We start from the raw sequence: 17,699 nt of genomic DNA, 5'->3' as shown, positions 1-17,699 counted from the left end.
CAGAAAGAGGGGGCCCGTACGGCGGGCGCCGAGAACAGAGGAGAGGATGTGATACAAGGCGGTCGGTTGGTAGAGAGAGAGAGAGAGAGAGAGAGAGATACGGTTCATAGGGTAAAGCCCAGTGTGATATTAACTGGAGGAAAGCAGAGAGTAAAATAGAAATGGAGGTCAGGTCCAATTAAATGAGCAGGAATAGGGTGGTGGTAAGAGCAGGACGCACAAAAATACAGAATTGACTTGTGTTGTTGGTGGTGCAGTGTGCGACGGATGTGGATGCAAAGGGTCACGCAGTTTAGACGCGGACGAGGTGCCGCAGGTTGTTGGTTTTTTTGTGTGGCCACAAGTTACCAGTAGAAAACTGCTGCCAATCAGATCATTGTAATTAATTTTCAATGAGGTACTTCTCTTTAATATCTCATAAAATATTGCATTCAAAATACTTTTGTAACACCTGATTTTTGAGAATTTAGTCCCAGTGGCCAACAAGTCTGTTTACCATTTCAAAAGTGCAATTAGAGGATTATTCTTTCATTACTCCCCAACTATATTGATACTTTTGAGTACACACACACACACACACACACACACACACACACACACACACACACACACACACACACACACACACACACACACACACACACACACACACACACACACACACACACACACACACACACACACACACACACACACACACACACACACACACACACACACACACACGCGCGCACACGCACACACACACGCACACACACGCGCAGCTTCGAGGATCGATGTGGCTGAGAAAGTTAGGGAAGCTCTCAGAGCATCTGACCTTGATTGGACATAATAAGACTTAACCAAGTCCACTAATCTGATGAAATGACTCGCGGACCCACCTCGCAATGAATACCAAACACCAGCATCGACTCCGAGCCTTGTGCAAAACACTTCATGCCGGAGCGCACACACTCGGATCATTTATAGGTACGTGCACGTATGGACAGACGAGCACATCCACGCGTGTCCTTGGCCTCTGGCCAATCAGACGTGTTGCTTTGAGAGAATTCAAAGGGCTCTTTGATCGCAATCTTTGAAAAATCATCTCGACACAAATCGCCAGCAGGAGCTGGACTGTACCCAAAGTCCATCTTTTAGGGGGAAAAAAGTTCCATGTTCCGTGACTGACCATGCGCGTGAAACGGCGGTGAGCGTTTTGTTTGCCATTTTCACCTCGGGCTGTCGAACACCGTGCTCGCGACGTTTGCAAAAGCGGCGCGCACTGTACTGCAGCTTCCTAATGATGTCACTCCAGACCTCCGCCTGCCCCGGTCAGCGTGATGATCCAATCACAGTGAGTGTAGGGCCCCGTTCAAAACAACTGCGGCACCCACACATTCAAACACAACTGTGTTTCCGCGTTAGGGCCGGTGCAGGTTGGATGATGGAACAGAAAACCAAGTGTGAATGCTCATCAGACGGAAACAAATGCTGCGATATTGTTTTTTGCCGAAAAAAAATCCCACAGCGGTCTGAATACGGAAGCTGTGATTTGTATCGCAGTGTTGTGCTGCTGGTTTAAACATGAGCGTCACAAACGCTGTGTGTCTGTAGACTGTTGATGTCGATTCAAAAAAAAAAAAGAAGCCGCTGAGAGACTTTTACTAGTTGCAGGAAAGAAACACAAAACGACTGCAGAGGGTAGTTACAGTATGGCAGCTTAGATATGGAAGTATTTTTGAGACATTCTAATGGAATTAAACACATAATCTCTCCCAGATTCATATTTAAGGACACACATGAACCCAAATGTATCCAAACCTTTTCAACTTCTTTCTCCCAAACCTGTATTTGAGTCACACCTGTGCATATACATAAAATAAAAATAAAATAAAATATATATATATATATCCTAAATAATTTTTCATAAACTAGTAATTAACTAATAACTAGTGATACACTTTTTTAAGCCTAACAGGTTTGGTGCGTAGGATTTAGTGGCGTCATTGCATGTGTATGTGTAAATGTTGTAGTTTCATTTCTGTAGACTTCAACTTCATTAAAAAATACACACTCTGTGTGTGTGTGTGTGTGTGTGTGTGTGTGTGTGATTGCCTTGGTGACATTGTTCGTCTGCTGTACATGTGTGGTTGTGTTCGTCTCTCCGCGTCCCACGTCTGGACGGCTACTCACTGCAGATGGCGTCGGCCTCGTCTGAACCGTCCGCACACTCGGGCTCGCCATCGCAGCGCCACCTAGCGGGGACACACTGGCCGTTCTTGCAGGCAAAGTCCGTGGTTGCGCACGTCTTCTTTGCTGCGGAGACAACAGGAAACATCCGAAGTTAAGTAATGAATTTCTCACCATCTGTCCTGTACAGTGTAAACAGTGGATATTAAGACAGATATATAACTGGAAGAATCAGCACATCATCTACTCAACCTGCCTGACACGTGATCTCTGGAATATGGGGGGCAAAAAACATCGGGGCGGCGAGCGATGTGGAGATGCGTCAGACAGTAACAAGGAACGGGCAATTCAAACTTTACGTAAGCCAAGAGGAATTCCCAAGCAGCGACCTCAAAACCAATTTTCCACTCCAATTTTCATTTGACTTTCAGCGGGCAATGTTTGGATGCAGCTGGAGTCTCGGTTGGTGGTGATGGTGAAGTGCAACTCGTAACAGGGGGGCATGGGACTTTGGAAAGCCTTTGTCAGCGTCGGCCCTTTAAAGTTAACAAAGTGGTCCAGAGCTGTAACAGTGAAGAGTTGCGTGTATCCACATTTGTTTGTTTGGTTTTATTTGACACCAGTCACGGATGAAAATGTGACTCGTCTTCTTGGAAAAGACATTTTTTTTTCGTGTGTGTTTGTCAAGAAGACAAATATCATTTGTTATATGATTGAAAAAAAAAATATGATTGTTATATGATGAAATCATATCATTTATATGATTTCACTGTTGTAGGTTGGCATGTGTATTAGCGACATGTGGCACCAACAATTTAAGTAGCATGGAGTTGGAACGAGGCTCAGCAACATCTTACATTGGACAAGTTGGGGGCAGATTTACAGTATAATCTGAAGAATAACCCCGTTAAGAGACTGCTAATCAGATCTGTGCAGTTTGCTTTTAAACATGAATGATCGAGCAGCGCAATGAAAGCTCGAGAAGAACCCCCTTTTTTTTTTTTGTTGTGTCGGCTATATATTTGTCCGTAGGTCACGGGAACAGTGCAGTTCTCTGAACCGGCTCGGAGGTTTCAACTACACCGCGATCAGACTCGGGAGTCCAGCTCGGTCTATGCAGAGCCGGCGCTGGCTCCGTGCAACCGCCCTCTGACGTCCTACGTGCACTCCAAAGGTTTGGTGCAGACACTTTATCCGAGGGCAAAAAATTGAAAACGCTCGAGTGTGTCGTTGGCGAGAGGCGGGGAAAAAGAAAAAACAAAAAGAATCCCTCTCCCTGACAGCGAGAGCCACTGAACAAGAGAAAGCACTCGCCCGGCGTGTTAGCGATGCCTTTGCCTCGGCGTGATGAAATATACAGCGAGGGAGGCTGACGGATGGCAATAAAAAGTGTGTGTGTGCGTGTGTGAAAAACACTGTGCAAAACCCCCGAGTGTGGTGGCGGTGGTGGGTGTTTGAGTCAGGGGATTTCCTTCTGACCAGCGGTGAGAGTAACTGGTCCTGTTGCCCCGCACGAGGACACTGTGCGGCCGCGCGGCAAATCAATCATTCACTTCATTTTCGATGACGGGCACTTTGGTACGTGTGCAGCACACGGCTGCAGCGTGGGCTCCTCATTCATTCAGTTGTTTCAAGTTAACGGAAAGTACACGCAATTCTCACTACATTCGACTGAAATGAGTCGATGTCCGGGGGAAAAGGGGCTCGCTCGCTTTCGAAGGAGAAGTTTGATACGTCTCCGTGAGTATGAGACTAGAGAATTATTATTGAAGCAATAAGCATATTGCCCACTATATCAGACTATTCTTTGTGCTGTTCAATACAAAATCAAAGACCTATGCAGTGTTTCCCCTACCATTGAATTGGGGGGGCGCCCCGCCCCTCCAACGGGAGCCCCTGCCCCCCCTGAATAGTCAAATTATTATTATTATTATATTTTTGTATTTTACATATAATGCCAAGCAGAAGTAGTTTAAGGTCACTTTCCTTATACACCTTATTCCTCATTCCTGCATAAAAGATTGTGGATGAAACTTGATTTGTGAAACCTAACCCTAACCTTAACCCTAACGAGCCCTAACCCTACCCCCCCCCCCCCAAAAAAAACAGTAAACCAAGGGGAAACACTGCTAAGAATAGTTCCAAATGCTTTGATTTTCCAAGAACTATATTAGTTATTGACTAAAAGTACTAAACAACATAAGGAACTTTTTTAATGTCATTGTTGCGTCATCTCAATTTATTGTACGGATGATACTGCAGAGGCAGGAGGTCGAAGGAGAGATAAGACCTGGCAGCCACACCTTCACGCGATTCACCGGCGCAGAGTATTTCATTTTTTGTCCTGAGAAGCGAGACAGAAGAAAGAGGGAGCCTTCCAGTCCCGAGCGCGATGGCACTGAAGAAGGTGTGGGGCCGGGAATACATGAGAGGAGGGTCCCGGGGGGATTACCGAGGCAGTCGGGGACAAAGGTAAATAGAAAGAGGGGAGAGAGCGGGGAATAGGGTAATAGGGGGAAACAGAAAGGAAAGTCAAGCAGGGATCTAGTGTAATGACATCAGCCGTCACAAAGAGCCGAATGAATCCCTTTTCCTATGTCAGCATCCCTTCCTGGACGAACCTCCATGTTGTTGTTTTCTTCACCTCTCCGCCAACAGCCCGGTAACACCAGCCGGCCGCAGCCACACACCGGGCAGTGAAATCCACAACGCCCACTGTGGATCATCACAATAATAAAGCTGATGTCGGACAGCGACCAAAAGAAAGGCCCTTCGCCGAACCGTCATGTCAAATCTCCACACACACACACACACACACACACACACACACACACACACACACACACACACACACACACACACACACACACACACACACACACACACACACACACACACACACACACACACACACACACACACACACACACACACACACACACACACACACACACACACACACACACACACACAATGCCTCTAAGAAAGTGCTGATGCACGAACACACGGCTGCTTACATTTACATGCTGATGCCCGGAGACGTGTCATATATGAGCGTCATCCATATGGAACAGCCTCAAACCTGCCCTGTCAGGTGGAGGGAGACAAACAAACGCCGACCACACGCCCACACTTTCACTCCGAGAGCGGAGGAAGCGCGACATTCTTTTTTGTTATTTTAGTCCTCAATACATCCCCAGATAGAAAAATCTAGGATTATTTATTAATTTTTTGCGTGTGCATGCTTTAATCAGAAAACAATTACTCAAAAGTATCAATATAGTTGGGGAACAATGAAAGAATAATCCTTAATGATTAATATTCATGTGAGACGGCAGAAAGAGCAGGAGAGCTCTAACTTGCTCACGTGCAGGTGTTTCCTGAGTCATCACAATCTTTGCACACAATGTTGTTGCGCCATCAGATTCTCATATTTCAACCTCGATTTCTTACGTTTATTTTTCACAGAATGAATGACCGTCCCCGAAGCAACACATGGACGATGATATCTATATGGATTTGTATTCATTTGTTGGGATTTATATCGTTGGGGTACTCTATTAATTGACTTTATTATTGAATCAGAAGAAAATATCATATCACAGCAAACTGTAACAGCTGGATTAAAATTAAGATTTTGTCACAAAATCCGATTTTCTTTGGGTTATGGTTATTTTGACAAAAAAAATTAATATAACAATATCATTTTAATTTGTAGTGATGATATTTCTGTCAAATTTTGGGCAAATCATTTTTGCTCTCATCAAGTTAATTTGCTCAGCACATTATTGTGATAATTAAATCCATACGAATAATTAACCTTTCTAATGTTAGAGAGTGAACAACGTAGTTGCTGCATCACAAGAGAAGAAACAACTTATTTAGTCAGCACAATATGAATGAATACATATATATATTTTTTATATCACGATTATCTTCAACATCTGGATTTCGCAAAAAGGCCTAATCTGGATGAGCACCCCTCCGATATCTATATGAATATCATATCTTTATAGGTTCATGCTGGGTCAAACCATTAAATCCATTAAATCGTATTAGTACAATCATATCACTGCACGGTGAACATGTGGGCAGGGCCACGACACATGTTCAGGATTTAAATTTGCTGCAGCTGTCCACCTCGTCCACAGACCGACTGTGTTAATCTCCCGCTGACATTCAACTAATGTCACGCTCCACGTACCACTATGATCAATAAGTGACTACGATGACCTAATGATGTTCATATGGCGTCCACCCCGCCCACACACACACACACACGCGCACGCAAAGACACACGCACGCTAGACACCTCTCTTAGGATGCTTTCCCACATACTCCTGATAACATGATTTAGAACGCTATTGTTCGACCAGGGAACAGGTGAAGGTCAACGCCTCCGTGCAATTCATTCAATTTACGCACACATACAAACACACACACACACACACACACACACACACACAATCACAGAATAAAAGTGAAGAGGAAATAGAACATCCAACAGCACAATAATCACCAAAAGAATAGTGCCAACTCCTATTAGGATCTCGGAAAGCCTCTGAAATATTTCCTCCTGCAAAAAATCTTCACACACACACACACACACACACACACACACACACACACACACACACACACACACACACACACACACACACACACACACACACACACACACACACACACACACACACACACACACACACACACACACACACACACACACACACACACACACACACACACACACACACACACACGACTAGTGCTGTAAAGGAATGATTTACTGCGAAAGAGAACAAAACGAGTATCCTTAGACATCTGAGGATCTGGAGTGTTCATTGGCCCACAATGGCAAATGGATGTGTGACTTTCTTTCCGAAAGCCAATATGTTTTTGTTCATAGAGCTGCGACTGATAGGCCGCACTGCGCCGCCGTCCATCTGCTTTCTCCTCAATCACCTGATTGTTCTTTCGGCACCCTGCTTCATCAAGTTCATCAGGGAGAAAAAAAAAGGACGACCATTCTCAGTTACACTAGGCTACAATTACCCCCAGGCAGCCGGCCGCCTAATGTAACCCAGAAAAGTTCTAATAATGATAATGATAATTAGACCGCTTAATCTGTATATTAGCTCCGCCATTAAAAAAAAAACTAAAAAATCAAACTGTTGAGACTCACGGCCAATTTCTGGGTATGAAAAGTTAACAGTGAATGAAAAAAATACTTTTATGTCAACTACTCACATTATTGGTGAAATTAAAAGACACTCCAAGTCTTAATCACACAATATATGTACAGTGGGACCGTTTGTTTTTTTTCAAATAGGGGGAATGTGGCATTGAGCTGCGCCAGAGATAATCTGAAAACTGTGCTTTAAACTTCCAGGTATGGAGGAGACAATTATGTTTTTTGAAATGCCAGACCATTGGAGACAAATAGCACAGGAAGAGAGCAATTTATATCTAAACTGAGGACAGAGCGAGAACGTAAAATGAGCAAAAGGGAGAAAGATGAGAGACGGCGGTGAAAGAAAAGAGAACGAGAGCAACGTGGGGGACGGAGGAGATGAAATGGATGGCGCTCCACATCGAAGAACGAAGCGTGCCGGAGGAGCGAAGGAGGCCGTTTGTCAGCGAGCACGAGGTTGAACCACACAGGAAACGCTGCACGGGCGGTACGGACAAACGGAGAGGGGGACGGAGGGAAGTAGAGACAGGTGTAGTATTAGGCCTGCTGGGGAGATTTAAAGGCCTGTCCGGTCCGGAGAGACGAGAGAGATACAGTGAGGAAAAGGTCCAGATTACAACACGAGCACTGTGCAGCAGGACGAAAAAAAATCTAAAAGAATTGCAAAGTTCGGGACGGCGAGGAAGAACGGAACAAAGCGAGTTTGAAACTGTCCGACTTTTCTTCGCTTCAACCAGCTTGATGGGCAACTGGGACAGGCAGCAAGTGGAGACACACCATGGTCCGCCCGTCGACGCATTCAAAATAAGAGGGCAACTCGAAACGGGCAACTGAAGTCTCACAACTGCCAAAAGCAAAAGTTTTATTTCACAGCCAAACCGTAATTGTAAATCTATGCCCAGAACCCTGAACCTAACCCCACTGACCATGAGAACATGCTTTCATCGAAAACACTACTCTTAAAGTCAAGCCCAGAACTTCAAGTTCATCTTCACCTGCAATTTAAATGCACGCATGCTCACAGGTGAATGTGCGTGTGTGTGTGTGTGTGTGTGTGTGTCAGAGGCGCACACACACACACACACACACACACACACACACACACACACACACACACACACACACACACACACACACACACACACACACACACACACACACACACACACACACACACACACACACACACACACACACACACACACACACACACACACACACACACACACACACACACACACACACACAGTACACTACAAAGGCGGGAGATGTGAAGGGAACTCTCGGACTCGCGTGTTGGGCTCCCCACAGCGCAGCAAACATCACCTACCAGTTCAGAGAGGCTTGTTCGCATTTCATGAACTCCTCTCCGGACACGGGAGAGAGGGTCCGGCCCTCGAGGCGAGATGGAGGTCTCCAGATTAAAAAACACGGACGAGCCGTCAATGAGGCGAGCCGAGCGCCGGTTGACGAGTTGCATCACGGATCCGGCCAACTTTCAATTTGTATTGAACTGACAACAAGTCGATCCAGAAAGCTCCGAGACTTTCAACTGTCATACAGTTTGCTTTGAATATAATTCCCATGACAACAGTATCCATCCTTCACGCGTCCATTTGCTTTGGTTGGTCAAACATGTATCAGTCACAGACGTTCCAATGTTTTTTATCACTCGTTTTTACTTTGTTTTTGAATGCGTCATGTTATTACACTGTACGCCTTGCTCCATCACATCGGGGATTTTCCATCCATTAAAAAGCTTTACTTTGCTCCCTACATAAATGGCTTACAAATAACCAGTGTACAATGGGGATTTTGTTCTACATTCTTCATTTTCATTGTACATTCTCAACTGCTTTGAGAGCACGATTCCTCTCCTCGGGACCAATAAAGGTGAAATCCTTCACTGTCCGACCTCTTGAGGAGCAGGCGCAGCAGCCCTGCTTTAGAGGAATAAACAGCCGCCAGTACTTTGACGAATGAAATGTTGTGCAAAAAAACCCAAAACAAATCAAAAACAAAGCGCAAGATGGCAAATTCTTCACGCAGCGGTCGTTTTCAGAGGTTTTTTCGAAAACGGCCCGACCGCGTCACCGACCCGTGGAGGCAACGCTCGTCGGTTCCTCCTCATATGCAGCGACTTCTGAGTGTGTTGGTTTGCATGTGCTCTTTAATCTGTTAATACCTCTGGGCAAACATCCGTCTTACTCATTTTTATTAAGACCGATTTGGCTTCATAAACTTTATAGAAATGCGAAGAGCCTTTGTGTGAATCACGTTGGCGTGATGGGGATTAACATTGACATAATATATTGCTCTCAATTATTTTACTATTGTACTTTCGAAGTCGCTGTTAAAACAGCCTAACCTATAATTGCACAAAAAGAATTGGCACGAGGGAGCGCACACATTTTAAACATCCTGCTCTCTCTCTCTCTCTCTTTGGCTCACGCCGGCAGGAATAATTAAAAGCGCTCGCTCTGATGTTCTGCCGACTCCTTGACCAAATATTAGTGCCCTGAAAAACGATCGCTTGTCCTCGCGGAGGTTTCTCGTTTGACGTACGAAGAGAGTCCGAGGTGCATCGCTAATGAACCGCCCTGATTATTGAGTCAGAGATGTCACCGCCGCAAAGGTCGCGATTTGAAGCCACGGAGCAAATCTACGAGAGGCCTCAGCTCAAACATGAACCTGCGTCTGGCCTTGTGAAGTCACTGACGCATCGTAGAAAACAAGCAAACATATATTCTTTAAATGGTGACAATCTCATTTTGTGTCGACAATTTTGTCATTTTGTTAGCTCCTCTGAAAGAATTTCCCAAACGGCAACGCGCACCACTGTCGGCATCTTGGCTCCAAAGCCAATCAATTATTAGAAATATGATTGGAATTGCAATACGGCTAAGTGCAATAAATGTTAAATGGACTGTATTTATATTGCGCTTGTCTAGTCTCATCGACCAGTCAAAGCAATTTTACAGCACAAGTCACATTGACCCAGTCTCACGCACAAGCGCACACACGCACACACACACACACACACACACACACACACACACACACACACACACACACACACACACACACACACACACACACACACACACACACACACACACACACACACACACACACACACACACACACACACACACACACACACACACACACACACACATTGATGCTATATCAAACACATTAACACTTTTGGAAGGGCCGCAAGGGTCAATATAGGAACTTCGGACTTGTGGACTGGAGGACGTGGGGATCGAACCGCCGACCTTCTGGTCACTGTTCAGCCCGTCTCTACCTCCTGAGCCTCGGCTCAGTCATTACACCAACATCATTGTATCTTAATATCGTTTTCACTGAAAATGAAATATGAAAATTTTGCAAACACACACACACACACACTGCTACACGCGCACACCCTGTCGCAGGTTGAGGTGCGCCGACGCGCCGATGTAACGCCACCGTCCTCCCTCCCAGCCTCAATGTGTGCCCCCCCCTCTCTGGAGAGGCGGCACATTTTAGCCCCGAACCGGACGGGAACATCTCGGCCGCTGTGCACCGACGATGACTGACCCGGTCTCGAACCGTGACTCATGTGCTGCATGAGCTCGTCTCGGACTGATGATGACGCTCTCAGCTCCCTCTCGTGGCTTTTTTGCTTATTCTGGATATTAAGTCTCAAAATGATAGCATGCCTCTTCAACTGTGACACTAGATGTGTTCTCTGTGTCTGCGGGGTTACATTAGCGCTGCTGTTTTGGCACTTACCAGTGCTCTGGACAGTTTGCTTTTGTTTTTCCTCCCGTTAACTTGGATTATTGAAGAGCAACAATCACACTGGGCACATAATGCCATTGTCCTCTTTGGCTTTGTCTTGTTCCCAGTTGTTCCCCTGGATGTTAACTCCCACAGCGATGCGGTCTGCAGCAGCCACATGCCAAAAAAGCTAAAAAACCTCCCAAATCCCGTCACATCCTTGGTCCTCGATCCTCAGTCCCGCTTTACGTAAGCCGGGCATTACAGCGCTGCAAAGCGGCTTTAGAGGTGGATGAGGACACAAGCATGACAATGGGACAGGGAGAAGATCATGAAGAAGAAGAAAGAAGAAGAAGAAGAAGAGCATGAAGCAGAAGAAGAAAGAAGAAGACTTTGACTTTTAACGCAACTTTATTTATGGCACATATTGAAAAATCCTTAAGTAAAACAATTTCAAAATAAGAAGAAGAAAGAAGAAGAAGAAGAGAAGGATGAAGAAGAAGTAGAGTAAGATGAAGAAAAGGTTGAAGGAGTAGAGCAGGAAGAAGAGGAAGTAAAAGACGAGGAGGAAGAAAAAGAGCAGACGAGGAGGAGGAAGAAGAGGAAGTAAAAGACGAGGAGGAAGAAAAAGAGCAGAAGATGATGAAGTAGAAGAAGAGGAGGAAGAAGAAGAGCAGGAAGAAGAAGAAGTGGAGTAAGATGAAGAAAAGGTTGAAGGAGTAGAGCAGGAAGAAGAGGAAGTAAAAGACGAGGAGGGAGAAGAAGAGCTGAAGATGATGAAGTACAAGAAGAGGAGGAAGAAGAGCAGAAGATGATGAAGTACAAGAAGAGGAGGAAGAAGAAGAGCAAGAAGAGGAAGAGCAGAAGATGACGATGAAGAAGAAGAAGAGTGGGAAGAAGAAGAGCAGAAGATGATGATGAAGAAGAAGAAGAGCTGAAGATGATGAAGTACAAGAAGAGGAGGAAGGAGAAGAGCAGAAGATGATGAAGTACAAGAAGAGGAGGAAGAAGAGGAATCAGAAGAACAGGAGGAAGAAGAAGAGCTGAAGATGATGAAGTACAAGAAGAGGAGGAAGGAGAAGAGCAGGAAGAAGAGGAATCAGAAGAATAGGAGGAAGAAGAAGAGCTGAAGATGATGAAGAAGAAGAAGAAGAGTGGGAAGAAGAAGAGGAGGAAGAAAAAGAAGATCAACAAGCAGAAGAGAAGAACAGAGACCAAAGACGAATCAGAAACAGATCAGATATAATGTGAAGAAAATAGCTTGTCTGATTATAAAAGGCGTCAGTCTCTTTTTTCACTCTCGATTCATGTTACAGTTCTTTATACACATAATCTCTCTTAATCTCCCCTCTTTTCTTTTCCTTCGACAAAGGCGATCATTCCTCTGAATCGCCGTCATCACACACGCTTCAGAAATTTCCTCCCGAAATTAAATATACAACAAATTGTTGTTTTTACAGCATGAAGCCGATCAGTCCTCAACTGATGGCGTAGAAGAAAAACAAAAAAAAACAAAAGCCAAATGATCCGAGCGGCGTTTGACTCCAGGTCGTCACGTCGTACTCTTTCGGGAGAAAATCGGAACCTGTGCCGACCTAAACCGGACAGGAAACATTTCCATGTAACAGTCACTTTTTGTTATGCTAAATAGAATACCAGCACTTTCACATTTGGCACTGGTTCAATAGGACTTTCCCCCGAATTTCCTGTCTACAAATTGAGGCCTTCTCTTCCACCACTGGACTTTGCAAAAGCTGCATTCGCTATCACCAAATTGAATTGTGACGATGCAGTAATAGCATCGTGATCATGAGCATTTGCCTGAAAAGTGGGACAACAGTTTAGTTTGTGAGGATTTGTTTTTAATATCAACAGGATCATTACAGACAAAACCTATTCGGTCGACTTGTTATGGGCAAAAGGGGCAGCGAAAGGAGCATGCGGTGTGTGTGTGTGTGTGTGTGTGTGTGTGTGTAGGTGTGTGTGTGTGTGTGTGTGTGTGTGTGTGTGCTAACAATGTATTGATGTGTGTGTGTGTGATGGCATCTTTTTTCTAAGATGTCTCTAGACCATGAGGTCGTAACATTTTGCTTCAGTACCTCTCATTAGAGGGGACATATGCACAGAGAAACCTCACTGCTCCTACACTACCTTGTGTACACACACACACACACACACAGACACAGACACAGACACACACACACACACACACACACACAACACAACCACCCCCCTCTCAACAACAGCCCATCTGGGTGACATCAGGCTCTCAGACCTGCATTGATTTATTAAACACTTTGACAGTAATACTGGCCCTCACTTACATACTGTGTGTGTGTGTGTGTGGTCCACTCACACACACACACACACACACACACACACACACACACACACACACACACACACACACACACACACACACACACACACACACACACACACACACACACACACACACACACACACACACACTTCGTCCCCTCCCCCGTGTCCCACCCCGGCGCTCAGATCTCATCAGACTATCAGACGCTCACTTTCCTAGACAGGGTCATCGTTTTAATGATATCAGCTATAAATCCTTAAGGCCCCCCCCCCCCCTCCATTCACCAGGGTGCTGTCAATGCCGTTTGACTGATGTCATCGTGGACAAGGGGGAATCAGGAGGCGGCTGCGTATATGGCCGAGGAGTTTAAAGGGGTGAGTCGGTCCACTGAACGTCCCACTGTATAATCATAAATATCCCTTGATTTTATCGGACTCAGCAGCACAGAGTTCCGTTGTGTAACGTAAATGATTCAGTGGCTCCGGGAAGAGTGACAAAAAATACATTAACGGGTCCTTTCTTTTCACTGCTTCATTTCGTTTTTGCTTTGTTGTTGTTTTTATCTTGAAGGTTCTGCTTTCGGGGGCCTCCCTGCGCTGTGCGCTGTACGCACGCACACACACACACACACACACACACACACACACACACACAGACACACACACACACACACACACACACACACACACACACACACACACACACACACACACACACACACACACACACACACACACACTCGTACATAATGCGTGTGTGCATGTCAACAGTTGGAAACTGAATACAGCGTTGCAGACCTGCAAACGTATAAAGATTCATCCTGAAATTGATTAATCAATTTATCAGCCCTTTGTTTAATCAAAATATCGTTGCTAAATTATCAATTATGATAATAATCACCTTGCTGATCCTCACAATTTGATATCCAGTCCAAAATAAAAAAAAATCTCTGACAATCAGACGTTCCCCAAATTGCCATAAATGTTGCAGCCGCACTCAAGTGGCAATAATAAAAACTCCGCTCTGTAATTACTTTTCCCGCGAGTGACTGATTAACAAGTGGAGACGGGCGAGGTCTCGGCAGCCCCCCCCCCCCTCCCCTTTTCATTCTTTTTTTACTTGCAAAACAACGTTTCCCGCTGGCCGTGTGAATCGACGCTCGCTGTGAGCCTCGTAATTCCCCTCTCTCTCTCGCGGCCCTGCACTTCCTCCATCGCCATTCAAGTCCCGCAAAAACCGCACGCAAGCCGCGCACGGCATGGCCGGCCCAATGACAAATTACTTCTGGGCTTGTTATCAAGAAAATCAGCACCCGCAGGAGGGAGTGGCTGGGGAGGGGCGAGAGGAAGCAGGGATGCGGTGGAGGGCGCGCGGGGGGGGGGAGGGTACTGGTTCCAACAAAGCCCGCCGAGCATCCGAGGACAAAAGAAGGGGACAAATTTCTCCCGCTGCTGACAAGCTAAAAGAACTCATTTCAATCACAAATCGCTGCCGCTCGGGAGCGAGAAGGAGCCCCGGAGAGAGAGGTCACCGGGGGTCAAAGCGTGTGTGCATCTGCTCTGCGCGTGTTTACTTTGCGTACAGCAGCGTGTGAAGTTTGTGCATACGTGATCGCTTGTTTGGTCCAAAAAGAGGCGAGAGGAGAGAGGGGAGCTAATATTTGCCGGGGTGACAAAGACAATAAATAAATAAATAAATAAATAAATGAATAAATAATTAAAACCCTAACCTGCTGCTCTTTGTTGCCGAGAGCTCCCAGAAGCGATGGTTGGAATGTGATTATTTTTTTGGGGGGTGCCACACTGGGCCCCCGCCCCTCTCCGTGTTCTGCTACGCTCCCGGGCCAAACAAAACACTGTACACGGCCTCGCGTCCTTTGTCTTCCCCTGCCACGCTCATTCGTTCTGCGCTCCTTGTACGCTCCGTCTCCTCCGCCCTTCCCCTCCTGCCACTGTCGCATGCTCAGCAGCTCACTCCCTTCTCCCCCCCCGCCCCCCGCCCCCCGCCCCCCGTTGGCGAGCAGCCAGTTGTACCTTCCTTTGTCTGCTCTGTTTGTGATCGCTGATCAGAGAAACAAATAATCATGAAAACACCCATTGGGACGAGAGCACGGCGAATACCCGACCCCCGCCGGGACGAACCTCAACGTGACAACGACGGTTAAGCTTTACATGGGTGTGAATGTTTCAATTGGAAGAAACCTCTCGGTTTACTATGAACTCCTCATGAGAAAAAAAAAAAGGTACAGTGCAAACTATTGGATGAGATGACCATCAAGCAAGACAATGAAAATGAAATGACAAAATTGCACAATGTTTTTGGGCTGTTTTAGGAATCCCTTTCCATCCCTTTGTTAATGGAGGCAATAAAGGTCTAGAGGTCATGTTTGCTCCTGTACAATATGAAAAAAAAGACTACCGCAGAGTGAGATTAAATGTCAAAGTAAATATGAAAGATCATTCCAGTTCAGAATTCTAATTAGAAAAATTCATTGCCAACTATTTTGATAATCAATTAATCCGTTCAAGTAGTTTAATGAAAAAAAAAGTCAAGATTCTCTGATTTCCGCTTCTTAAATGTGATTTTTTTTCTGGTTTCTTTGCTCCTCTGTGACAGTACACCTGAATATCTTTGGTGAGTGGACAAAATAAAACATCATCTTGGGTGTTTTGGGGAACACGATTGCCATATTTCACCATTTTTATGACATTTTATGGAGCAAACAACTAATCGATTAATCCAGAAAATAATCGACAGATTAATCGATTAAGAAAATACTCGTTAGTTGGAGCCCTACTTTATTTCCCTATCAGCTTCATCTGTTCATCCCCTCTGCTGCGTCTCAAGCACCAATAATGGAAGTTTCCATCAGGTAAAGAAAAAGAATTCTGAATTTATCCGTATCAAGCAGCCTTTTTATTATTATTATCCGGCATCAAAAAAAGTTTTTTAAAAAGTCAGGGCAAAGTTGAAAATAAAAATAAAAATAAATCAGATTTCATGTTTTCCAAAATGACTAGCGAAATAAATAGCAGAAACAATTATGCACAAGTGTGACACATCTTACACTCCTCAGTCAGTACGGAGTGGTTTAATGATGAATATGATTCCCTGATATGTTACGGTCAGACATGTGTATCTGGAAGGTCATTGGTTTGAGGAGCACCGCCAGTCAAATGCTGATTCTGCACCTTGAAACCACCACAACTGGCATCACCGTTTTCTTTTAACGATGAGCAACAAAAGTCCAAGAGTCCCTCTCCACAAAAGGGCCGAAGGGTGGTTCGGCCAAACCCGTGACTCACCGACTGTGTCTCAAGCAGGTCCAAAGTAATGATGTTTCCCCAGCTAATCCCCCTCAAGGCCTATATGTCCCCCATCATCGTCGGCTGCGTGAGTGAAATTACACAATGACTAAGCTCTTTCCATTGGCCCCGCAAAGCTGCTTGATTTGCGGGACATTAGGAGGGAAGAAAGAAGCGAATGTGAAGGGAATCGTTCGACACAGCCCGTTGTCGCGGCTTATGAATCATCAGCACTCGGTAGGCTGGCCAAATGAGCTCGCCTGTTTGGTGTAATCTCATGATGTCTCAACTTTGATCAGCGGCGCAGCTGGGAGCGGCCGGTGGTGACTTTAATTCGCATCGCAGTGTATTAGGATTTGACTTTCAAATATGAATATTAACAAATGATACATTTCAAGAGGCAGCATGTCATAAAAAATGCAGTCAGTTAAAATTTTAATTTAGCCAGTAGTCTTCAGTGTCCAGGAGATACAGAAGCTATTACGAAAATGAGATCATTTTTATGAAATGGAGCATTTCTGGAAAAATTGTCTAATAAAAAGTCAAAACTCTGACTCAGGTAAGTTGGTACCACAATACTCCAGCTAAGGTAAAAGCTAAAGTTAGCATGTCTCACATTTTAAGTTTCATCTGTGAATGTAATGTCTGTATAAAGTGATAAATACCAAGAAACTACACTAGAGCTGCAGGTTATCGATTAATCTGTTAGTTAACAGCAACTAAATTAATCGCCAACTATTTCTAATAATCAATTCATGGAAAAAAGTAAAGTAAAAGTAGTTTTTATGGAGAAAAAAAGTCAAGATTTGAATATTTTCTGGTTTCTTTGCTCTCCTATGATGGTAAACTTAATATCTTTGGTGTGTGGACAAAACAAAACTTCATCTTGGCGTTCGACAAACACTTCAATCTTCCTTTTTCATCATTCTTTGGACCA

At 44.9% G+C, this 17,699-nt stretch overlaps 1 protein-coding gene across 4 annotated transcripts in view; it reads right to left on the bottom strand.

The window, feature by feature from the left end:
• Positions 1 to 17,699, bottom strand: part of lrp8 (low density lipoprotein receptor-related protein 8, apolipoprotein e receptor) — a 150,385-nt gene that overhangs the window by 73,161 nt on the left and 59,525 nt on the right. For all 4 annotated transcript variants that reach the window (XM_035648150.2, XM_035648151.2, XM_047336906.1 and 1 more), the window contains exon 3: positions 2,176 to 2,298. In XM_035648150.2, the coding sequence (XP_035504043.2) occupies positions 2,176 to 2,298 (123 nt within the window). The remainder of the gene's footprint in view (positions 1 to 2,175; positions 2,299 to 17,699) is intronic.

The sequence above is a fragment of the Scophthalmus maximus genome, chromosome 13 (assembly GCF_022379125.1).
Source record: "Scophthalmus maximus strain ysfricsl-2021 chromosome 13, ASM2237912v1, whole genome shotgun sequence".
Lineage (NCBI taxonomy): Eukaryota > Metazoa > Chordata > Actinopteri > Pleuronectiformes > Scophthalmidae > Scophthalmus > Scophthalmus maximus.
The sequence above is the reverse complement of the archived record's forward strand: the minus strand, read 5'-3'. Positions and strand labels throughout refer to the sequence as shown.